The sequence below is a fragment of the Elephas maximus genome, chromosome 9, assembly GCF_024166365.1.
Source record: "Elephas maximus indicus isolate mEleMax1 chromosome 9, mEleMax1 primary haplotype, whole genome shotgun sequence".
Classification (NCBI taxonomy): Eukaryota; Metazoa; Chordata; class Mammalia; order Proboscidea; family Elephantidae; genus Elephas; species Elephas maximus.
The window spans coordinates 96,202,529-96,227,793 of record NC_064827.1 but is presented as its reverse complement, the minus strand read 5'-3'; the positions used below and the strand labels follow the sequence as shown (position 1 = coordinate 96,227,793).

Sequence of the window (25,265 nt, the reverse complement as noted above, 5' to 3'; positions counted from 1 at the left end):
TTATTTGCATAAACAGTCATGTTATTCTTATTGGGAGAAATGAGTTAATTTCATGTTTCTTAACAGATGGGGTGAGAGAAAATAGTTAAAACCAAGAGATTCCATTATTTTGGGGTACACCTTCTTAATTACCAAAAAAAAAAAAAAAAAACCAAGTGCCGTCGAGTCGACTCCGACTCATAGCCACCCTACAGGACAGAGTAGAACTGCCCCATAGAGTTTCCAAGGAGCGCATGGCAGATTTGAACTGCCGACCCTTGGGTTAGCAGCTGTAGCACCTAACCACTACGCCACCAGGGTTTCTGCTTAATTACCAAGACAAGTGAAACTGTTTTCTTGTGAGATTTTTAATGCACTATAGAGGCCGATCTGATTTATAAATAATAATTGATTCTATTAAACATCAAGTAAGTCTTTATCAATAAGTCCTTCCCCAAAATAGACTAAGTCAGCATTAGCTATTAATGTAACTCACTATGTCAAACACAGAGCATCCTGGGTTTTCATTACCGACTGAGAACATAGGAGGCAGCAAGGGACAAAAGGCAATAATCAGGAAACAGGCCCCCATGCCTTTGGGGAGCGCATTAATTCTTGCCAACCCCTAGGGTATCATTTGGCAAATGACTGCTTCCAATAATTAATTTACCTTCCAGCAGAAATCCTTTGTTTAGTCACTGGCAAAATTAAATTCAGAGACAGAATAAATCACGGTATCCAGAACCTACCCTCAGCAGCAGGTAGGTAATATCAGGTTGACATGCCCAAGAGAATCTCTCACCTCTTTGGTGATCGTTGTCATGGTGTTTCTTCTCATCTTTAATTGGAAGGTGGGACTGGCCTCCGAGGGCACTGGAGAGGGCCAGAAGGCCGGCGCTGCTACCGATGGGAGGAATGGCAGGGGGCTGGAGCCCCGAAGGATGTGGGGTCAGAGGCACCGGCAGACCATGGCCATGTGACAAATGCTGGGCCTGGAGTTGCTGCTGCTGTGAAAAATGAGACACAGATATTGAATTTGTCCCCCATATCCATCCCCTCCCACACACAGGGAAAGGAGGCGCAAACCTCCAGCACTCACGAAAGAAGGACTTATCCCTAACAAACATATTTTTAAAAGGGGAGGGAGAGAGTTGCATAGTCGATAAATAAACGTTCACCTTCTTGCTTAGATTTGGGGGTTTTGCGTATGGAGAGGGAGTAACTTATTTTTAAATAGTGAGATTACCTAAATAACTTTTCATAGCTGACAGTCAAACAGATTTAGTTCACAAAGCATCCGTAGTCTGTCCTCAAATAAAAAAATAAGGCCTTGCAATCATATATTTCTAATCAAAACATATACGTAACTGTTAAAGCAGTTATGTTGAACAAAAAAAAAAAAAAAGCTGAAAATTGAGAAAATCAGTGTTAAACAGTTCTCCCAGAAGCCGCCGCACAGCATGCAGCGGGAGTTAATTTGAAAGAGAAAACCTGAATTAACAGCCCAGAAAAGGAAACTGGTTGCAGCCACCGTTTTAAGCCCTTTAAGTGTCCTCAGCGGTACTTGAGCAAATTACTAAAGAAAATCTAATGTAGCAAGGCTTGGGTTCTCCTGTAGACTTGCTCAATAATGCTGAAATAATTGGGCACTCTGTGCACGTTTAGTGATGCTCGAATGAAAAGCTAGAGGCCTGCCCTTGTACTCTTCTCTAGCGGCCGACTCTGTGTTGTGACAGGTTTATTTGAGTGGGACTGTGAAGCATGCACCAGTAACTGTGCTGACAAGAGTTTAAAGTCATTTTTACCAGCACATTGGCAACACAGAGAGAAAGCCCTCGAGAGGCTGGAATGGGAGTGCTTGACCTCAGCCAGGGCTGCATCAAGCTCTGCTATAGAACTGCTTTGGGCAGGCCTTGTTGCTGCTTCTGAGTGGGAAGGGGGGAAGGAGGAGGAGAAGGAGGAGGTGAAGGGAGGACGTTAAGTTAAATATATCCCTCAACACAAATCCCTTCAACTCAAAACTCTGTTTAACAATATCCTCTGAGAACAAGTGTTGAGTAATTCTCAGACTAACTTCTATAGTGACAACATTTCAGGTCATGCCTTTCAATCAATCACTTTTCAAGCCTAACTTACAATAGGCAAAGAGATCCTTCTATAAATTTCTTTCCAAACAGATTTCACCCACTTGCTCAAAAGGAATTGAAATTATTCTTATAAGAAAGGTCTTGAAATGTTTTTCTTTAAAAAAAAAAAAAAAAAATTCAAAAAATATTTTTTGTCCTTCTCTCCAAATTGCTTTTATTTTCTTTCTCTCCTCCTTCTTCTTGAGTCTGACTACAAAAGTCAACTCTCGCTGCTGTAGAGAGGCCCTATGGGACAGAGTAAAACTGCCCCATAGGGTTTCCAAGCAGCAGCTGGTGGATTTGAACTGCCGACCTTTTGGTTTGCAGCCATAGCACTTAACCACTAAGCCACCAGGGCTCCACAAAAGTCAAAGTAGAGCATTAATTAGCTCTTTTCTCCTACTGACCTGCACCTATTTTACGGCTATATGCACTGAAAATACAATCAATAAAATGAAGTACTAACACTTTTAAGGCAAGTTTACACACATAAAATGGAAAATCGGGGGCAGTGATTCAGATATTCCAAATACCAGCCCCCCCTCTCCAAGTCCCGCCAAAGCTTCACTTAACTGGGTAGTTCAAAATAATGTATTTCTTCATTTGAGCCCCCAACACCGTGCTCATAATTCCGTATGCAATGTTATTTAGTTACAATCAAAAAGTATGAACACACAATTATATTTTCTAACTGTGTAGAAAGTAACATCTATAAAGAAAACAAACAAACAAACAAAAGAACGGGACTTTAGGTAGGAGCCCTGGAGGCTCAATGGTTAACGGCTCTGCTGCTAACCAAAAGGTTGGCAGTTTGAATCCACCAGCCACTCCCTGGAAACCCTGTGGGGCAGTTCTACTCCATCCTATAGGGTCACTAGGAGTTGGGACCGACTCAACAGCAATAAGTTTTAGGTAAATATATGGCGCATTTATTTCAAAATCTTGTTGAGCTGAAAAAGCCATAAAACTGTTCCAATTCTCTTTCTCCTCGAAATTCCCCTAATACTTCATGCATGCCAGTTAGGCACGTAGCCTCTTTTTATCTCAGATCAGAGTTCAACTGGCAAGCATTTAAGAGCCTGCATATGTGTGTCTTTCTTTTATTTCCTTTCCTAGACTCTAAGCTCTGTGAGACACTGCATCTGACCCAAACCCTAGCAAGCTGCAGGCACTGAAACATTCGTATGGCATCTGATAAATTAAAAAAAAAAAAAAAAAAAACTGAGCCACAAACAATATCTCAATACTTCCATGATTCAGGTGTTCGCTTGTATTCTTCTTCTCTCACAGGACAAAAAATAAGCACTATACTCTCATTTTTCCATTCAATCAGGGATTTTTCAAGAGGCAGGAAATATGGTCCCAGTCTGTTTGTCGCACGTGACATTTACAGTGAAGACTTCCTGGGATCCTCACTTTGTTCTATTCTACCTGAAAACTGCTCAAAAACTACCTTACCCTTTCCTTCCTTTACTCCTATCCTAGAGAAAGATGGGCCCTTTCCTTTCTAAGGCTGACCCCCTGACAGTACATGGTACATGGCGTTTCTTTGCTTCTCCATTTCACAGCTCCTTCAGCTCTCCAACTCTCCTCCCAGCATCTTCGGTTGTCCTCTCAGCCACTGGTTCTGTCCCCGTGATTGTTACACCACATTGCCATTGGGTCACCAGGAGTCAGAATCAACTTGACGGCAAAGGGTTTGTTTTGTTTTTTAACATGTTGTTTAAGATGAACTGCCTAACACCAAAAGAACCTGAGGTAGTGTTTTTTTTTTTTTTCAGGATGAATAAAAAAAAACAAAAAACGCATTTTAGTCACTTTTTGTGTCCTCCACTGCTCCTCACACGGTGCCCTGCACATAATGGACACTTGATAAATGATTCTTCAATTTAATTAAAGCAATTTTCTTTTGCCCTCTTCAGCTACTGCCCTACATATATATATATATATATATACACATATTCCTATCTTCACACAGCCAAACCTCTGTAAAACCTAAACCTCCTGCTTCAACTTCTCAACGACACCCGCCCCCCACCCACCCCTTAATCCACCATAATCTGGTTTCCAGGCCCAACCACCATTCCCACAAAAGTGATGACCACTCAGACAGCAATGATTTTCAAGATCTCAGAGTTTTCTTTTTCTCTGGACATCTGAAGCCACAGCTGGCATATCCTCCTTGCTGAGTGAGACTCCCCTCCATCTGCTTCCGTAACATGGCCATGATCACCCAGGGCCTTGCTTTACCTCTGAGTGTTCCGTTTGTATTTCCTCTTGGCTTTTCCCTCACCTGCTCACTAAATAAGGAGCCCTGGTGACACAGCAGTTAAAGCGTTCGGCTGCAAACTGGAATGTCAGCAGTTTGGAGCTACCAGCTGCTCCGTGGGAGAAGGATGTAGCCGTTTGCTTCCATCAAGATTTGCAGCCTTTGAAATCGTATGGGGCAGTTCTCCTCTGTCCTATAGGGTCGCTATGGGTCGGAATCGACTCAACGACAATGGCTTTGGTTTTTTTATTTTTTATTTTTGCTCACTACGTAGGAAGAGTCCTAAACCATCTGCTCTTCTCTGGCATCACCCGCCTTTACATATATGACTCCCACATCTGTCTCCTAAGCCAATAACCTTGGGTTTCACTTCTTGCCAGACAATTCCACTTGGCAGTCCGACATTACCTGAAAATGAACATGTTTAACACAAAACTCATAAGCAACTCCACTGGCTCAAGATATCAGTCACCATCAATTTGTCTTTCTTCTGTGCTTCTGTATACATATCCATAACCACTGAGTTCTGTTGACTCTCAGTTCACCACCCATAGTGGAAACTAGTGCTATGGAAACCCTGGTGGCATAGTGGTTAAGCGCTACGGCTGCTAACCAAAGGGTCAGCAGTTCGAATCCACCAGGCGCTCCCTGGAAACTCTACAGGGCAGTTCTACTCTGTCCTACAGGGTCGCTATGAGTCGGAATCGACTCAAAGGCACTGGGTTTGGTGCTATGGATAGTAAAACACTTCTTTAAAAACCTCTTTAACTGACAGTTATTCCCCTAACAACGATGCCTTTTATCTAAAAATAAAAGTTTCAATTTCTTAGCATTCAAGTCTTTCCATAAACTAGCACCAGTGTAATTCTATAGGTACTACTGTGCTAACACCATCCAGGGACCTTCTGCCCATAATACTATTCGGTGAGGTATCTAAACCCCTGAAGCTCAATTTTACTAATACTCATTCCCCCTCCCACACATACACAGAGTCCACTCTCATCTGTCTCCACATATTTAAATTTTACCCATTCTTCTAGACCACGCCCCTGCCAACCTCCTCTGTAAAAGGCATCCCTAATCACGGGGACTCAAAGTAATCTCTGCCACTGCCTCTAAACTCTGACTGCACTTGAGGCCAATACCATTTACATCACACTTACCAACCCAAGGAAGTAAAAGATTTTTTTCATATGAATGTCCCATAACCCTTTAACTAGATCTATTTCTTCTAAATTTCCCACGGTGCCTAGACATTTCTTGCACTTAGTAGGTATTCAAACAGATTATCAAGTAATGCTAGCACCGATATTATAAAGGAATAAAATGTGGCTCTATTTTCTTCCAAAATGATGTCTGAATTTAAATGAAAACAAAAGAAATGAAAAAGCGAGCTGCTTCTACTATAATCCTTCCTTTGGACACATTAAAATAACCCAAAACCCAGTGCCGTCAAGTCGATTCCGACTCATAGCGAACCTATAAGACAGAGGAGAACTGCCCCACATTAAAATAAGCAGCAGTAATTCCAAAGTGGGAAACCTGGTGGCATAGTGGTTAACAGCTACGGTCAGCAGTTCGAATGCACCAGGCACTCCTTGGAAACCATATCGGACAGTTCTACTCTGTCCTATAGGGTCGCTATGAGTCAGAATCGACTCGATGGCAACGGTTATCTAGTTAATCTAAAGTGAGGAGGGTTAATATTCTAGTGGTTGAATTTAGGATTTGGTACCTCCATATGAAAAGTCTAACATTTGTTTTTATTACTGGCCTTTTAATGTTTTCAATTTCAATATTATGAATTATGAATAGGCTTAAACAACCACCATTAAACTTATCCTAAACTAATTAACTCAAACAATTTAGTGAAATGGTCATATACGTAAAGCTTTGAATAAATTAAATTTCTAGTAAATGTGAAGAGCTTTTTTTCCCTTTCTTTTTAAAACTATTTTGAAATTTAAATTTACAAAGTAGCAAACAGCAAAGACAGTAGAGTTCCCATACTCCCTATAACCAGCTTCCCCTAATGTTAACATCTTACATAACGACAGAATTTATCAAAACTAAGAACACCAACAAGAAATCAACATGATTTTCATTGGCTGATTTTTTGGAAGTAGACTGTCAGGCCTTTCTTCCTAGTCTGTTTTAGTCAGCTCCACTTAAACCTGTCCAGCATCAAACCAACAAGCAAGCCTCCCCTGACAAATGAGGGATGGCTACACTTGAGATGCAATGGCCAGGAACCGAACCCGAGTCTCCTGCATGGAAGTTAAGAATTCTACTACTGAACCACTACTGTCCATATAGGCTACTTAGGCTATCATAAATGCTACTTTATGATATTTTACAAGTCATCCATTACACAAAAAGAATATCAAACAAACGGCCCACTCTCAGTAAAGCATCCTGTAGAAAAAAATAATTTTTATCAAGTGTTTTCAAAATGTAAAACTATAAGATGAAAACAGGATTAAATAAGTCACCAAAACACATATGATAAAAATGTAAGACAGATGTATACTATACTGTAATAGGTTCAAAAATGTTCAAATCAGTAAAACAGTCCACTTTTTGTATTTACTGGTCATTTTTAAGTGTGTTTTTAAGTTTCGCCTTAGAGGAATATGGAACTGTCCTATAACTAAAGTGGAAGGTTGATGAGAAGCCCTGGTGGCTTACTGGTTAAGCGCTCAGCTGCTAACCAAAAGACTGGCGGTTCGAACCCACCCAGCAGTTCAAACCTACCTAGCTGCTCTGGGGGAAAAAGACCTGGCGATCTTACTCTATTAAAGATTAAATAAATTACAGCCTGGAAAATTCTGTGGGGCAGCTCTACTCTGCCACATGGGGTCACTATGAGTCGAAAATGACTCAATGGCACATAACGACAATGACCCCTGATTAGTCAATAAAATATACCATTAGAGGCCATCTTCTTTAAATAAAAGCAATAAGTCACCAATGGATAAACTGAACTTCACTCTTTCCTCACTTAAAAAAAAAAAAAGGGCTTTAAAATCAATCCAATATCAAATTTCTATCAAGGCTTTTTATCAACAGAAGCAAACTCAAAGCAGGCTTCCTGGAACAGAAGTCAGTTTCTCTGGGTATTAATTACAGAAGGAGCTGGCGGTAGGCTAATCTAGTGAGCTGCCCTACTCTACAGCGAAAGCTCCTGACGCTGCCCAAGAGTGATAATGCCATCTTCTGATCTCTGCCTGGTCTGGTCTGTGTTAATTAAAGAGCAATTAACGTGCAAAGGTTTACTACTGTATCCTATATTCACATTAAAACCCACACTAAGAAACATAAAACCTCTTGCTTTTTAAAGACTGAGGGAAGGGAAACGTGTATTAAGAGTATATATTCAACACCGATTTGTTACTAAAACAATTTAAGATAAATCACCACCTGAGGTAATTACAAACCAGCAGGTTAAAACATGCGGACTTCAGGAGAAGAAAACAAAAAGCAAACAAACACAATCGAGCCAAAGAACCAAAGAGGAGGGCGAGGACTACATTATCAATTAAACATTAAAATAAACCCACTCTTACATAACCATAACTGAGAAACACCTACTCAGAAAAATATGTATCTTGGAAAAAGTCTTCTCACTAAACTGCCTAGACTATTACTATCTTTAGGTACCTAATTTCATCTAAAAAAAAAAAAAACTCTCTTATCCCAAACCACAATACAAAATAAAAACTCTATTTCTATTTTCTGTTCCCTTGATGGGCCATTCAAGAGATTAAACATTAAAATGGACTGAACTTTAACCTCAGGCATATAAGTACTCCATTAAGATAATTTAGTTCTGAAAAATAGCCAGTAATTACTTCTGAAAATACACAGCAATGAGGTGGTGGACAGGCTCAGCCTCAACTGTATTAATAGCTTTCTACTGAATTTTCTGTAACAAAGAATTACTGCCTTGCAGTTTCATGTTTGGAACAAAGGGCAGAAACACTACTAGGGAATCAGGTTTGCACAAAATGTCTTTTGAAATGCTGTCTTTCTGTCAGCAAAAGGAGGAATGCTTTTTAACAGCATCCCCAATTGCCTGACCACAAGAGACTACTAGTCGGTGATCAAGCTTGGGTGACTGCAGAGCTGCAGGCGACCACGTCCCTAGGAATTCTGGGCGTAGCAAATTGGGGGAAAGCAGAGGCTTTCCTGTTCACCAGCCCTCCATCTCTGCCATCAACAGCAGAAGAATCCTCAAAAAAGACGCACCTTACCAGACTTAATGGTCTGACTGAGACTAGAAGGACCTGGGAGGTCATGGTCCCCAGACTTTCTTAACAGAAGGTCTTCCCAAGACAGGAACCATTCCTAAAGCTTACTCTTCAGACAGGGACTGGACTGGACTGGACTATGGGATAGACAATGATACTGGTGAAGAATGAGCTTCTTGGATCAAGTAGACACACGAGACTATGTTGGCATCTCCTGTCTGAAGGGGAGATTAGAGGGTAGAGAGGGTCAGAAGCTAGCCGAACGGACACGAAAAGAGAGACTGGAGGGAAGGAGTGTGCTGTCTCATTAGGTGGAGAGCAATTAGGAGTATATAGCAAAGTGTTTATAAATTTTTGTATGACAGTCCGACTTGATTTGTAAACTTTCACTTAAAGCACACACACACACACACACACAAAAGACACCTTTCTTAGAAGCAATGACTTCCCAGTAACAATGAGTACACTTTACATCTAGATCTTGGTTTCTAAAAAAGTGCAAGAGAAGCCCAGTCCATCTTATGCCAGAAAGCAAGAAAGCTATCTAGACTATGAGGATGTGTCAAAAGGACAAAGAGACGATCACGGGGGTTCACACTGATAAACTTGAGACAATTTAAGCATTGTAAAGAATAATGACTGTAAAGGATTATAACACTTTACGCTTTCATGAGTAGAGTCTTTGATATCTCAAGAAAATGGGTGAGCCTGTGAGGCATTCTAGGACCAAGGAGGAGAGAATGGTTTCCAAGCCACAGCCAGACCTCAAACTCAAGGCTTTGATTCAACTGGGAGATATCATTCTGGGAGAGAAACAAGGGAGGGCCCAGCAGACCTGGGAAGAGGAGGCAACGGACGGAGATAAGTGGCAAGCATAGAGGGAGGGCCATGGGGTTAGGGCAGTTTATCTTCACTCCATGGACATGTAGGCATCTTTTAGTATGGACACATCTGCTGACCAGGCTGCTATCTGTGGGGGTTGGGCTGAGTCTGAGAAAGGAGGTCCTGGATGACATTCTGGGGCACATGACAATGAAATGGTGAAGAATGCGAGCCCATGCATCAGAGCCACCAAGATAGAATCTTTACCACCTGTGACCAAGAACCAGTCACTCACCATTTCTGAGCCTGAGTTTCTTCAAGTATGAAGTGGGAACAATCATAAAATCTATCTCCCAAGACTGTTGGGAGAATTATATGAGATGGCATTATGTAAAGCCCTTAGCACAGTACTTGGCAAACAACAAACACTCAAGAGCGGTAGTTACTCAAAAGATATCCAAAAGTCCATATTCTTCCTCTCTCTCTCTCACACATACACACACACAGGGCTTGACAAGAAAAGCTCTTCTTTACAGAATATTAAGGAAAGAAAGAATTAAGAAACCACCACTGACAGGAGAGGCTCATCAATAGATAGTAAAATCATTGGGTAAATTGTTGGAAAGAGGTTTTTCAGTCTCAAAGTATCACCCCACAGATTACCTAGTAATTACAAAGGGGAAAAAGTGTCTTTATAATGAAGAGATCTGAAAGTCACTATCTGAACCAAGTGGTCAAACCTAGCTTCACCAACACCATGATACAACCGGACATGCACATCACAGAGGTAGTGTTCTTACTAAACTACTTAGCCAGACTCTAAGCATGAGAAAACAGTCAGAAACAGATATAACCAGATTGTGGGATATTCCACATGGCTGGCCTGGAATCTTCAAAATGCCAATGTCATAAAACCAAATGGTTTGAGAAGATTGTTCTGGATTAAAGAAGACTAAAGAGACAGAACAACAAAGGGAATTTCTGAATGTGGATCGTGGACCGAGGAAAGAATGCTGTGAAGAAAAACATGCTATCAAGGACATTTTTGTGGTCAACTAGAGAAATGATTATGAACTATACATTGGATATACAGATGCATTGATGGTATCATGCTTACATAAGAAAACGGCCTTGTCTGTAGAAGATTCATGCTGCAGTTTTAACGGGTGAAATATTATCATGACTGCCTCTTACTTTCAAACAGTTCAGAGGAAACGAAGAAGTGGTGTGTGTGTTTATACATTGTGGGAAAAAAATACACAGACATAAAGCAAAAGTGGCAAAATGTTAACAGCTGATGAATCTAGGTGACAGGCATATGGTGTTCATTTTCTTTCAACTTTCCTGTAGTTGTGGAGGTGGGGAAAAAGATTTGCCCTACCTGCCAAAAGATGGGGCTTCTTGCTTTTAATAATATCTGTAGCAAAAGCTAGAGGTTAAATAAATATATGGAAAGAGGCATGAATAAAAAGAACAAAGCAAGGAGCTTTTTCAACCTAAGTCTGCCTGTAACTCATTCCTGATGACTTAAAACACAAGATTTACTGCAGGGGAAAGATCTGCATTTAAAGCAGCCCAAGGAAGATTATCACTGAAAGGGTAAGTTTCTCATGCTCAACAAACCACAGATCTCCGTGGTCCTCAAGGTCTCTGGACTGGCCTGTAAAGATAAGACAGGTAACAAGCAAACCAGGCAAATCCTGAGTCTTGTTGCAAGGGTTCCATTGTACGTCTTTGAAGTTTAACTCATGAAAAAATGGCAAAAAAGAAAAAAAATTGGGAGTGGGGGCGAAAAAGGGAAAAAAACTGTTTAATTGCTGATTTTATTAACTTTTCCATCAGTGATCCTGTTAGAATTTTCTCTGGCTTGGCCCAAAGTTGAAGACTCGTTCTTTTTAAGCAAATAGGAGAAATGCAATTTCCTGGCAGCCGGTTTAAACTACTTAAGGAAATTTTTAGAGACATTAACACATTCAGGATCTTATTGAAAGAGATGCTTCTATTTTTTGAGTTTTAGTCATTAAAGTCACCAACGTACAGGACTGTATTCAGAAATGCTTGTTTCGGTTACTTCAGGATACTTTAAAGTAAAGCTGCTTTTAAAAAGCATATTCCACTTTGAGTTCTTCAGTAACCCAGCATTTGATCGTAGGACTTTAGAGAAGAAACTGAGTGAGATGACATCTAGATGGAGTTGTGTTCCAACATTCTAACCACAGCTCCTGTGTGTGCACATGTGTGTATCTGCACAGAATACACTTGTAAATGAAACAAAAGTTTAACAAACAACACCAAACCCTACCATGCACAATACACGCTAATGTTTTCTTTTAAAAAAAGCGGGGGCGGGCGGGGGGGAGAAAGAAATGCTGGCTATGGCCCCCTGAATCGATTTCACAGCACAGTAATGAATGGGTTCCATAACCTGCAATTTAAAGAACACTGATTCAGGACAACACCTGCATGTCTGAGGCCCAAGGTCAAAGTCAGTGGGGAGAAGAGTACCAGCATCAAGATTGGGGCATAAGGCCCCATCATCCGGTCTGGTGATTCATCCATTGCCCCAACAGGACCCTTTCTCAACTAGGGAGGTCTTACCATATAAGGTGAGCAATCATTCATTCTTAAGAATAAATGGAGGCAGCCCTCCAGGGAAGTCACCTTTGAACCAAGACCCAGAGAAGAAGAATGACAGAGCCTTGCAGAAAACTGTGAGAAGAGAACCAGAAGGAAGAAAACCAAAAGCAAGAGAAAGGCAGTTGCAAACAGGAAAGATGCCTACAGTGACCAATGAAGGCAAAGGAAGCCTGGTGGGAGCCCAATAAACACGGGGAAAGTGTGGCAGCATACAAATACTGTGGGAACCAGACCGTGCACAGCAAGGAGTTTAGACTGTTATTTAAGAATGATGACAGCTTTAGGCCATGGTGTTTTTTGGTTATTTTTCTTTTAATACTGAACTTTTTAGTAGCTCTATAACTGGTATAATCTGGATCATAAGCCTCTGTCGGTTATGTGCACTGTAAATATCTCAAAGTTTCTGGCTTATTTCATTTTCTTTGAGGTGTCTTTTGATGTACAGATGTTTTCAATTTTCACTGAGTAGTATCATCTATTTTTTCCTCATGGTGTGAGCTTTTTGTAACCCATTTAAGAAATCCTCTATCCCAAGATTAAAAAAAAAAAGTTTTCTGTGCTTTTTTTTTTTCTTTCTGAAAGTTTTAAAGTTCTGTCTTTTTATGCTTCTGGGATTGGCCTCTGTGTATAACGAGATGTACAAATCCAACTTCGTTTTTTTCTACAAGAATAAAGAACTGCCCCGCTAGCGATATTTACCAGTGTCCATCTTTCCCGCCAATGATCCGTTTGCCCCTATTTCTGGGTACTTTATCCTAACTCCAATTATAAAGAATACTAAGAATTTAAACTAGAGAGTGATATAATTTAAGGATTTTTTAAAGTTCAGAATGCAATGTGGTGACTAGATTTGAAAGTGGCAAGGATGACAGGAGGGAGGCCAACTAGGAGGTAATACAGGAGGTTTAAGCCAAAACACAATGAATGATGACTTGGGTTAGAGTTATGGCAGGACGGATGGCAAAGAGCAGGAGTTAAAATATACTCTGGAGACAGAACATGGCTATGGGAAGAGAAAGGGGTGAGAATAACTGGAGAAATGCAGGATACCCATTAAAGTTGGGCCTCAAATAACTGGGTAGATGGTGGTACCATTTTCTTGTTGTTTTTGTTGTCAATTGCCATGGAGTCAATTCCAACTCACAGCAATTCTATCTGTGCAAGGCAGAACTGCTTCAGAGGGATGATTATTGTCAATTATAATCCTGTTTTATAACTTTTTTAGGATTATAAAAATCATGCTAAATAAAGAGAGGCAGACAAATAATTAAAACTCAGTCACAATCCTACTAACCAAAGAAAACTACCACTGTAATGTTGGTGGGTCCACCCGATATTTTTTTCTCTGCATACGTAAGCACTTTGAAACAAATATAACATCATGCTATCTGGTAGCTTGATCTGCTTCTTTTTCTATTTAGTGTGCATAAAGAACAAATTCCCATATCCATAGGTAAAGCTCTGACCACACCATCTGTAATGGTTACACAGTATGCTACTGAACAGACACATGGGAGTTCACTTAAATGGCCCCAGATCATGGGTGTTTTAACTTACTTCCAATGTTTGATATTATAATACATGGTATAAGTGAATGTCTGCCTCTCTCTCTCTCCCTCTCTATATATATGTTAAGATATTTCTTCTACAAGCTATAGAATTCCCAAATAAAAAATAAAAATGGCCTAAACAATAGGTGTTTTTATTTCTCACATAACAACAAATCCAGGATTGGTTTGGTGACTTGGCAGTGTCAAGGTTCTAGGTGAACATCTCTTTGATTCTCTTGGCCTCCCTCATATTCCACTCTCCCATCACAACACAGATGCCACAGCTCCATGCACTACATCATATCTTCATACAACCATGTCTAAGGGCAGAAAGGAAGGCAGTTCTCCTATCGGTATCTCACAGACCAGGACAGGGTCACAGGCCCGTTGCCCAGCTCTCAGGGAGGCTGGAAAGAGCATCTGGGATGTTTTCACCTCCATCATAGGAGGTGGTCTCTGCCTGCAAGGAAGAAGCAACAAAGTCTGACTCAGCATCTATCTTTCCTCAGAGGTCATTCTGAGGCTACTAAACAAACCCAAAAAACAGCCTCTGAGCTTTCACTAGAAGCAGACAGCAGCTTAGACTGTTTTTTCCCTCAACAGCTTCTTCTCCCAGATATTAATTTGTGCAGAGCTGTGTCTACAAATTGCTTTGAGTCAACCCAGAAACACCCTAGGGAAATAAAAAAAAAAAAAATACAGCATGACTGCCACTTTGCTTCTGGATCAGTGGCACTGCCCCAGTGGTCACACATGACAACCTGGGCCAAGATAAACTCTCCTTTTTAATGAATCTACTGAGGGGGAAAAAAAAAGTTAAGACTCACAGAAACAGACTAGCCATGGAGATACCTTAAAAAGCGTTCAAGAATGTACCATTTTAAGTCTTCTTGTAAGGTTTGGGTGTGTGGGTTTAGCTCTAACTTTTATTAGGTCTACATCACTTGTTAAGTTTGCAGTTATTACTCTATTCCATGAAGTAGTTGTTATCCACAAGTGGGATGGACAAAATTATCTCAAGATGGGGAAATGGAAGCAAGAAAATGAGTATACAGCTTGTCAGACAGTAATAATTTCAAAGATAAAACTCCCCAAAACGTATGGGGATCCCTATGAGTTCTAACTACTTATGCACACTCTGCATGGTCGCTGGCCTGGTACATGCCCTTTGTTCTCCTCTTCTCACTGCCACCCCCTTTCCTCACCCACTGCTGTCTGTACGCACCCTTGCCTTTGCCATGGGTAATCATTACCTCATTCTGCCGCCCTTGGTGCTTGGTTCATAAACACAATTTATTCATCTATGGGTCTATCACTTCCTTGAAACTGTCAGCACCATTTTTATTCATCACTGTGCCTCAAAACTTTTAAGACTACTGTTATGTAAAAGAAACTTCGGGAAAAAAAAAAGTATACTAAAGAATACGATCTACTTGCCTGTACTTTCTTTTGATATGATTATATGAAGGTAGCTAACTCCAGTTAATTCTTCTTAAGTGGTCATTATCATTGTTACCTAAGCTTCAATGTTTAGTGTAGCTAACTTATTTCCCATAACATATAAGATGATATCAACAAAATGTAGCTTATTTTGAACCTGCCAATAGTTCTTAATCAAGAAAACTCCCCTGCCACCCCAAGGCAACTTAGAACCAAATTAAGCGTAAACCTGATTTCCGGGTTTCTTAACAACCATCCAAAAGTATCTCCTTATATCCAACTACTAAGTAACAACTGCTTTTTGTATACAGATCCCACAAAATATTTTGTTATCATTTCCTATCAGGATTTTGCACAATCCTATTTTTTTTATTCCCAGTAAGGCACAGGCTCAAACATTTTTTGTGACATGGGTGCTTTGCGAATCTGAAGACCATAAATTCTCTCCTCCAAAACTGTATATAACCCTCCCTACCACCATTCCCCACCACTCCTCCAAACATAATTTCGCAAATATTTCAGGAGGGCTATAGGGTCACTATGTGTCAGAATCGACTCAATGGCAATGGTAATAGACAGCCCAATGCACAAGCATGCAATCCTAGAAGATCCAAGGACCTAGGGTTTAAAACACCTGCCTTAATGGTGGTGTTTATGACAATTTTTTGTTCTTACATGTAAGTTACAATCACCACCACTACCACCACCAGCTGCCACGGAGTCAGCTCCAACTCATGGTGACCCCATGTGTGTCAGAGTAGGATTGTGCTCCAAAGGGTTTTCAATAGTTAATTTTTCAGTAGATTGCCTGGGTCTTCTCCTGAGGCGTCTCAGGAAGAAAAAAGTATGAGTCAAGAGTATGCAACTCATCCGTGGAATTAATATAGCTCAGACAACTTGGCCCAACCAATTAGCGTTTGCATCAAAACCAAAAACCCATTGCAATCAAGTTGATCCCAACGCATAGCAACTCTACAGGACAGAGCAGACCTGCCCAATTCCCACTTTCTTCCCAACATTGAGGTCTGATCACTAAACACTGGACAATCTTGGACAATCCTATTAGTAGATCTTACAGTGAAAAGAATAGTGACCCTAGTGTAAAAGAAAGAAAAGCATAGAGCTGAAGGAACAAGTAAGGGACAAGTGTGGCATAATGGTTCAATGTGAGCTCTGAAGACAGACAATCTAAGTTTAGATCCCAGTTCTACCACTTCCTCCCTGTGTGGTCTTCAGAAAACTACTTACCCTTTCAGAGCTTTGGTTTCATTATGTGTAAAGTTTGGGTAACAACAGCATCTTCTACGTGGGCTTGGTGTAAGGATTAAACAAACTAAGACAAACTACAGATTAGGAGAACATATTTGCAAAATACATAAATTACTTCTATCTAAAATATTAAATAACTTTCAAATTCAGTAATAAAGTAACTAATCCAAGGGGGGGGGGAGAGCCAAAGACTTGAACAGATACTTTTATCAAAGATATACAAATAGCAAATAAGTGCTCAACATCACTTGCTGTCATGGAAATGCAAACTGAAACCACTATGAGTATCATTACACATCTTTACAGAATGGCTAAAAAAATAAATAAATAACCCTACAATTCCAAAAGCTGACGAGGATGCAGGGAAACAGTTTTCTCACATATGTTCGTGGGACTGCAAAACAGTACAGTCACTCTGGAAAACAGTTCAACAATTACGTAAAAAGTTAAACACACACTTATCACATAGTGCAGCAATCCCATTTTTAGGTAATTACATACAAGAAACAAAAACTAATGATCACTTACAGAAACCTGTACATAAATATCTACACAATTACCAAAAACTGGAAACAATCTAAATGCCCTTCAAGGGGTGAATAAACTGGCACCACCATACAAATGATTATCACCAGTAAAAAGGAGCCATGCTGGGATGACAAAGGTGCCCTGGTGGCACAGTGGTTAAGTGCTCAGCTGCTACCCAAAAGGTCAACAGTTTGAACCCAACCCACCAGGCACTCTGAGGGAGAAAAAGGTGGCAGACTGCTTCTATAAAGGTTTACAGAATTGGAAACCCTATGGGGCAGTTCTACATTGTCCTACAGGGTCGCTATGAGTCAGAATCAACTTGACCCGTGCAATGGGTTTGGTTTTTTGGATTGGTGGCACAATGGTTAAATGCTTGGCTGCTAACTGAAAAGGCTGGTGGTTTGAATCTACCCAGTGGCTCCACAAGAGAAAGACCTGGCAATATGCTCCCATAAAGATTACTGCCTAGAAAACTCTATGGGTCAGTTCTATCAGTCACACAGGTCACTATGAGTCGAAACTGACTCCATGGCACCTAACAACAACAACTCCTACTGCACACAACCACAAAGACAAAGCTCAACTATATTGTACTAAATAAAAGAATTAAGACTCAAAATGCTACATACTATATGATTCCACTTATATGACATTCTCAAAAATGCTCAGTTCGGAAGAAAAAAACAATGGTTGCCAGGGGATGGGGTAGGGAAAAAAACTAACTACAAAGGGGAACAAGAAAATATTTAGGGGTGAGAGAACTATTCTCTTGATAGTAGTGGTAGTTACACAACTGTATACATTTATCAAAACTCATGGAACTGTACACTAAATTTTGTTTTATTTAAGGGTCAATTTTCTTTTATGTAAACTATACGGTTGCTATGAGTTGGAATGACCTTGACGGCAATGGGTTTGGTTTGATTTTTGGTTATGCCTCAATAAATCTGACTTAAAAAAAAATGGGGACCATCAATAATGAATGTGTACTTCTTAATTCTTAATTCCAAACTGTGTATCTACAAATACAAAAAATATACAAATTTGCAAATGTATAAAGTCTCATTTTACCGTTTGCTATTATCCGTTTCTCTTTGCTATTCTTAGTAATTAGTTTCAGTGAAATTAAGTGATTATGTACAGTAAAACGCAAAACCAGGAAGCTTACAACTACTAAAACCTTAGTAAGATGATTTAAATGTAATCTCAGGGTCATTTCAGAAAACTTTTAAAAATATCATTCAAAATGAAAATAAAATGTTCCCATTTAATAAGATTTGAGGAAGGCACTCAAATATTTGCTGAATGAATGAACTGGCAGATCTAATCATTAAATCATTCTTATCAAAACAAACCCGTTGCTGTTAAATCGATTCTGACTCACAGCAAACCTACAGGACAGAGCAGAACTGCTCCACAGAGTTTCCAAGGAGTGGCTCGTGGATTTGAACTGCCTACCTTTTGGTTAGCAACCGAGCTCCTAACCACTGTACCACCAGGACTCCAAATAATTCTTAGTGTGCACTAAAAGGTTTTAACCTTTTCACAAAAGCCTGTGCTTCCCACCCCTGCCCTTCCTCCCTCCCTGCCGAGCCTAGAAGGACAGTACACAGGCTGGGCCCACGAGATGAAAGATCTGTGAGCCACTGGGAATTGGTGATGCTGCCTGTAGAAACACTACTGGGAGAGTCTTAAAAGAACTGGAAAAGGAGCAGCAGCAAGCAAAAACAGAAAAAAAAAAAAAAAAAACTAAAAAGGGGTAACAATCCAGAGCATGCAAAAGCTACCTTGAATGAAACCTGCTTTTCTGTGTAAGGGTTAAACCAAACCCCTGCACAGGCTCTCAGCCAACTCTGCCCTGGTGCTAATAAAATGCAGATTCACCGATACAGACATGGGAAAGTCCACTTTCCTTACAGTGGAAGCCCAATGGCTATATGCCCTGAGCTAAGTCAGATGCACCAAACACATTCTGCAACTCTTCTAATACTGAATGCAGCTGTCAGGGACAGAGGGTGGGGGAGGGCTCCTCCCCAAACAGAAATGGTTAGCCCTTGGTAAAAAAAAAAAAAAAAACACAATTTGATTGGCTGGCTTCTAGAAATTTCTTCTGAGAGAAACTTTGTAACAGAAATTAACTCCTAGAAATTAGAAAATCCTGCTTTTTACCTCCTGTGTTTTTGGGAGCCCTGAAGTAGAGGCAGAGCTGGAAAAGTTACTTTAAACGTTATGAGTCTTTGTTATACGAGAAGGGAAATTACTGCCTCTCGGAGCCTCATCAAATTGTAGCAGAAAGATTTGATGATGACTACATCACTCAATAATGTAGTCCCCTGCTCCACAGTAAATGAACCAGTATAAAAAAAAAAGTAAAGGGCTGGTGTACCAACATAAGATAAAGAGGTATGTACAGACCTACCACGCAAAACAGCTAGGGCTTGTATGCAATCACAGCTTTATTATGCCTTGTGAGAGCAGGTGAGCAAAAGCCCACAATTTCAGAAAATCAGAGCCCGTCTTAAAGACTGCTTCTTCTCCCCAATCCTCATCCCAAAAAGCTGGGTATGTTATGCAGCCAGTGGCAGCCTATTTTATAAGCGTTTAAATACCAAGCAGTTTCTAAAGGCAGTAAAACAAAGGTAGAGTAACAGCCTCTGATAAGACAAATTATAGCTCATTTTTAAGTTTATTTCCTATTACACACATTTAGAAAATACTGACAGTAATCAGCTGAATGAAGCAGAGCAAGAGAGGCTTACTTTTAAGTTTACTAAGAAGTAATCTTTAAAATAGTGTAAAAGCTGAGTTGTTCATAAAAAAAAAATGTGCTTAGGCACAGAAAGCAACTATGACTCTAGCATGCAAATGCAGTTGCCTACCTACACTATAAAGGCCCCTGGAAGAGCTTGAGGCCTGTGAAGTCAAATCCTTCCTGTCTTAGTTCCCACTGGAAAGCAGACCCTAGCACAAGGCTTGCCTGCAGGTGGTTTATTTTGAGAAATGATTCTGGAACAGGAGTGGAAGCCTACAGAGAGTGAATCAGGGAAGAAGGCAAAGTCAAAACAATGATGTATTCTAGAGGTGATCACCACCTTGGCAACAAACTCGACACTGCTGGAACCCTTTGCGGAATAGTGTAGAAAGCACCTCAAAACTGTCCACCCGATAGACAGGAGAGGGGAGCATTCCGTGGGCTCCCTTCCCCTGTGGGTCCAGGATTATCCCATGGGGCAGTACCTCCTTCACCCTTCCCGGCTACGCATACATGAGTGAAGGATAGATTCCCACAAGACCCCACAGGAAGCCCTAAGGTATAGCTGAAGGGAGGTGCTGTCAAGCTATGGAAGCAGCTGTAGTGACAAAGGCTAGAAGGAAAGATGGAGGGGTATGAGGTGGGCCCCAAGAGGACAAAACTGCCTCAGTACTGTGGGGATACCAGTGCCCCTCAAAGGATAACAGAATAAAGAAGATTACAGCAGAACTACTGCAAATCAACAATACCTATTGGAAAGCCCTTTACTATCAAAAGCAAAGATTAAAATAGACCTTTGAATGTTTAACAGATGTTTGCTCTTGTGGAAAAACAGCGAAGTTTTTTTTTTTTTTTTTTATTGTTTCAACTTTTGTGTTACTGGAGGCCTGTGTTCACAGGTGTATACATCATAGACTTGTGATGTAAGGGAGGGAAACACACACGTACACACACACACACCTCCATCCGTTTATTGTCCTCAGGGCTAATTTGTTTAAAAAGAAGACAAGGGAAATCACCACAAAGGTACATCCAAAAGTCTCTGAAAATTAAAATTGCAGTTCTGAAATCTGTAACGGAAAAGGAGGGACATACGTTTTAAAACTGTCACACTGCAAGACCACAGCCAGCCTGTCAATCTGAAATATGCATTTTTTTAATAATTTAAGAGCCAATCACACAACAATAAAACAAAATTCTAGAAGGAAAAAAAAATTTCTAAAAGGAAAAAAAAAAACCCCAAAGGTATTCTCTTTCTTTTCTTAAACTAACTCAAACACATAGGATGGTAAAGGCAAAGTCATTTAAATCATTTCCTTAGTAGTACAAGTAATATTTAAATAGATTTAATAGTGCTGCTCCAAACCAATGAATTATGGGTTTAAAACCTATTAAAATGTAATGTTTTTTTCCTGAGCTGAGAGGAGAGAGATTTAAATCCACTGAATTTTAATATTTCAGCTTGAGCTGCAGGAGGTAGAGAAAGTCCAAATGAACTATTCCATCAGCACCATTCAAGCATGAACATTTTAATCAGTTTTACTTCCTTGGAGTTCTCTAACACAGTTTACGCTGTCATTCTGAAAGCACTTAACACAGAGAGTGTGAAAAACCACCAAGGCTTGTTATTGCCTTCACAATTGATGGCAAATAATTTTGCAGACTTCCTATCATTAAAATGTCACTGCTAAAAATTGAGGTTCAGCATTTCTTGTGCTAAACTGCATTCTCCTCGAACACCATGGCATACCTGTTCTGGAAGGGGCTTTCAGGGGAGGGTACTTTCTTTTTCAAAAACACATACATTTCTATCATTTTTTTCCTCAAAGAGTCAGAGGCTACAAAGAAGAGAGGAAGAAAAAATCCAAAGAAACCACATTTTCTATTTTTACAAGCCAAACGTTTTCTCTTTCCACGTTCATGCGAACGTAACTTTTTTTCTTAAGAGGAGTTTCTTTGGTGAAATTCTTATGAGGTTCCAAGTCAGCCTCTTTTATCAAACATAACCACATTCACACAGCATGTGCTGATTATATAGTGTAATGGATTTAAAAAGCATTTTAAGATAGTCAGATGACTCAATTTAATAATACAGGAAATGAAAACATCATTTCTAATTAGATCATATTACCGATTTAAAACTACAATTTGTGTGTTGTTCCAACAGTGTGATCTTGCAGAGATTCTAATTTAAAAACACAGTGGCTAGCAAGGCACATGACAAGATCAAACTGGATACATAACATTTCCACAGCCCAGTTGGGGGAACTCAGGGAAACCTTCGAGCAAATGTTGAAATACAATCAATTCATAACAAAACACAAAAGAGTAACCGTAGGGAACAACGCAGAAATTTCCTTGATTTTTTTTTCCTCCTTTACAAATAAAAGATAAATGATATTTAACTTATTTCAATCTATCAACAGCTTTAAACTGAACATGACCTGTGAAAGAAATCATTATAACTATGTTTCATTCCATTAAACACAACTAGCTTATTGTCAAGAGAACAAGCCGCCTCTCCAGGTTTCAGGCTCACTTCAGCATTTTGCATTTAAACTGCATGGATCACTGGCTTGGCTCATTTACCAATGAAGGTAGAATAATATTGCAGAGTTAAAAAGGTGCTTCATCAGATTTCATTAAATCTGGGAACATTTGTGCTTGTCTGGACGGTGTGCATACAGATAAAACAGATACGTACCTAGAGGTATGTAAATTAAAGTCTCTAGGGGGTCAGGCGGGCCTTTGCTTCCCTGGAGAAACATTTTCATTCCCTCAACCCAGAATATCACTGTAGATTACATTCTAAAAATCAAGTAACAAAAATCTAAAATAGGCCCCTCATCATTTTCAGGAGCAGGTCAAAACACAGCCCCCTCACAACACAGCCATGTCTGAGGGGACATGTACTAACAGGCACCCAGGACAGCAGGTGCATTTAAAATTCCACAGGGTGTCAACTCTGAAAACTCCTGGACTCAAGGTACTACCCAGGGCTGAAAAAGACAAAGAGGAGAGAGAAGAGCAGCCACAAAAATTCATCAAGTGAATCTATAATTGGGCTCTTTCTTTCTCATTTGGTTTGTGGTTCCTGCAATTATTTTTCAGAATAGTAAGATGATGTAACTTTGACTCCATTTTCTGCTCAGATACAACTCATTTGGAATCCCCTCAACTCCACCCTAGATCCACCAACTACAGGCTTGCTGCTTTGACAACATCAGGCTCTGCTGAGTTAGTTCTTCCAGTAAGATTTTAGGTCAAAGAATTAAATTAGCTTTATTTTAGTAATTAAATTCACATACACACAATACATCTGTCAGTAACTCGGCCACGTGTGATAAAGCATCGATTCCCTGAGAAAAGGTAACCCGCCACCCCATTCCAAACAAACTATGTAAAAATGAAATGGATATACAACAGTATTAAAAATACACTTGATACGATTAAGAGAAGGGAACTTGTTCTGATCCTACATCTTCCCTCACGTTTTTAAGCAACATCCTAACACCAAACAATGTGTTTTTGATTTAGGTTAATCTCTCCCCTGTACAAACAGTAACAAAGACTCTGAAAGGAAACAAAACAGCCTTGTGTTTTCCTAGGAAAGGCTGCCAATCAGACCTAAGGTAGGACTGCTCTGTATTTCAGTAGTTCAGAGAAACAATCAGCACTAAGCCAGAAATGACCCAGCAAGCTCCCCCATCAGTCATCATTCCACACATTCTCTCCAAGAACAGCAGACGCTGCAGTGGGTGAGAAATGTACGTTCTACCCTTCTGAGCAGTGGGAGACGTGGTAACAAAACCATGCTACCGTCGTATACCACCCCAGCACGAATACAACACGCACGTGCACGCACACGTTCCCTCCCGACCAACACAGCTGGTATATGCCTAGGCACCTAACTTTAAGGTTCAAGCTTTCTCAACTTTTATTTCTTTTTTTAATTTACTGTATTGCTGGTTTCTTCAGTTTCAGGAAATAAAAACTAATTGTGAAATGTATTCATCTGTCACTTCCCCTCGCTGAAGCGTAGAAAATGTACCACAAATGTTGCTTGTGATTCTACATGACTTGTTCTGATTCAGCCTCTTCTTTCCAAGGGGCACTTCTCAGGAAATAAAGGTTACCCCCCGCCCCCGCTTATGTCTTCTAATTTACTACCAGTATTTTCTCGCGGTCAGAGGGACAGACACAAAAGACAGCTCAAAATAGACCATTAAAAAAACAAGCTACAATCAGACTACTGCTCTACCAGCTTCGGCAGTGATTCCAGAGTTCTGATTTCCTTGGTAAAAGACAGAGGCGTAATTGAAGCAATAGCTTCCCTTCAGATTGATTATCAGGCGACCCTTACCCGCATCTTCAGTCATCAATTTGAATTTTAATGAAAGTAAATGGAATAATTAGCATTTCAAAGTGTGTTGGATACACTAAGGGGGGAAAAAAGAGAAAAGACTTTTGTGTATAATCTATACAGGGAAGAAGTATTTGGGAGGGGGCAGAAGGAGGTGAATACAGTGGCAATGTCTTCATGAGAATAACCTAAGGGACTGCTTGTACCCAACTGCACAAATGGAGATGTGAATATTGTGCTCTTTTCAGCGAAGACTTCTCACATTTATTATTTCTAAGTTTTAACGCCTTATTTTATTACTCGTTACTTTAATCTGGAAGAACAAAATTGGAAGTGGAGTAGGAGTGATTGCCCAAACCTATGAATTCCAACAGGGTTTCTATGCAACATTAATGCTACTGTTATTGCCAGGAAGGGCTGTGTAATTGGGCCACCAATTTTTCCCAACAACATAGTTCACCTACTACTTCTACTTCAAGTAGATATTAGCCCAGAAGAACCACTCATCGGGGGAGGAAGAGTAGCAGGGGAGATGCTAAAATATACATTTAATTTCACTAAAAATGAATTTAAGATACTCTGCATAATCACGTGGGTGCCCTGGTGGAGCAGTGGTTAAGAGCTTGGCTGCTAACCAAAAGGTCAGCAGTTCGAATCCACCAGCCGCTCCTTAGAAATCCTATGGGGCAGTTCTACTCTGTCCTGCAGGGTTCACTGGGAGATTAAAGCAGGTCATTTTAACATCAGGGAATCTGTACCTTTTTACTGGCATAAGCTAGCAACAGAAGCTGACTGCAAAGGAAAGAAAGATTACAAAAAAGAAATACCCATTCTCCTTAGAGGAGAGTTTTCTGAAACGTTATCAACTTAAATTGGTGAGAACGTGATCCAAAGTTTCTGAAACGGCCATCAAAGTTTATATGAGCTTTTAAGGCAAAGTGCTGAATTTCACTTTGCTTTTTGCCCCTTTGATGGAACAAAACTTAAAAAGAGAGAGCAAGAGAGCTGATGACAAACACTCAGATCAGAGCTAAAACGGAAAGGCCACGTACCCCAATGATGGCGTTCAGCTCTGCCATGGTCACCTGCTTGGCCCGTTCCACAGCCTGCACCACTTGTTGCTGGTGCTATAAATGAAGATCAGAAACAGAATACAATTATTTGTTTTCTAGTCAGTCAAGAACAGCTTTTCCTAACATGTCCTCTAGCTTCAATTTCATGCAAAACAAGATTTAAGGGTCTTCATAATTTCCAAGTAACAGCCCAGGGTGAGGATG

At 40.2% G+C, this 25,265-nt stretch overlaps 1 protein-coding gene across 8 annotated transcripts in view; it reads right to left on the bottom strand.

Moving 5' to 3' along the window:
- LOC126083414 (transducin-like enhancer protein 4) overlaps positions 1–25,265 on the bottom strand; it is a 164,564-nt gene that overhangs the window by 76,676 nt on the left and 62,623 nt on the right. For 2 of the 8 annotated variants that reach the window (XM_049897172.1, XM_049897174.1), the window contains exons 6-7: positions 25,041–25,115; positions 782–986 (exon numbers count right to left, since the gene is read on the bottom strand). In XM_049897172.1, coding sequence (XP_049753129.1) covers positions 782–986; positions 25,041–25,115 — 280 coding nt within the window. The remainder of the gene's footprint in view (positions 1–781; positions 987–25,040; positions 25,116–25,265) is intronic. The other 6 variants (XM_049897173.1, XM_049897175.1, XM_049897176.1 and 3 more) reach the window with 3 other exon arrangements.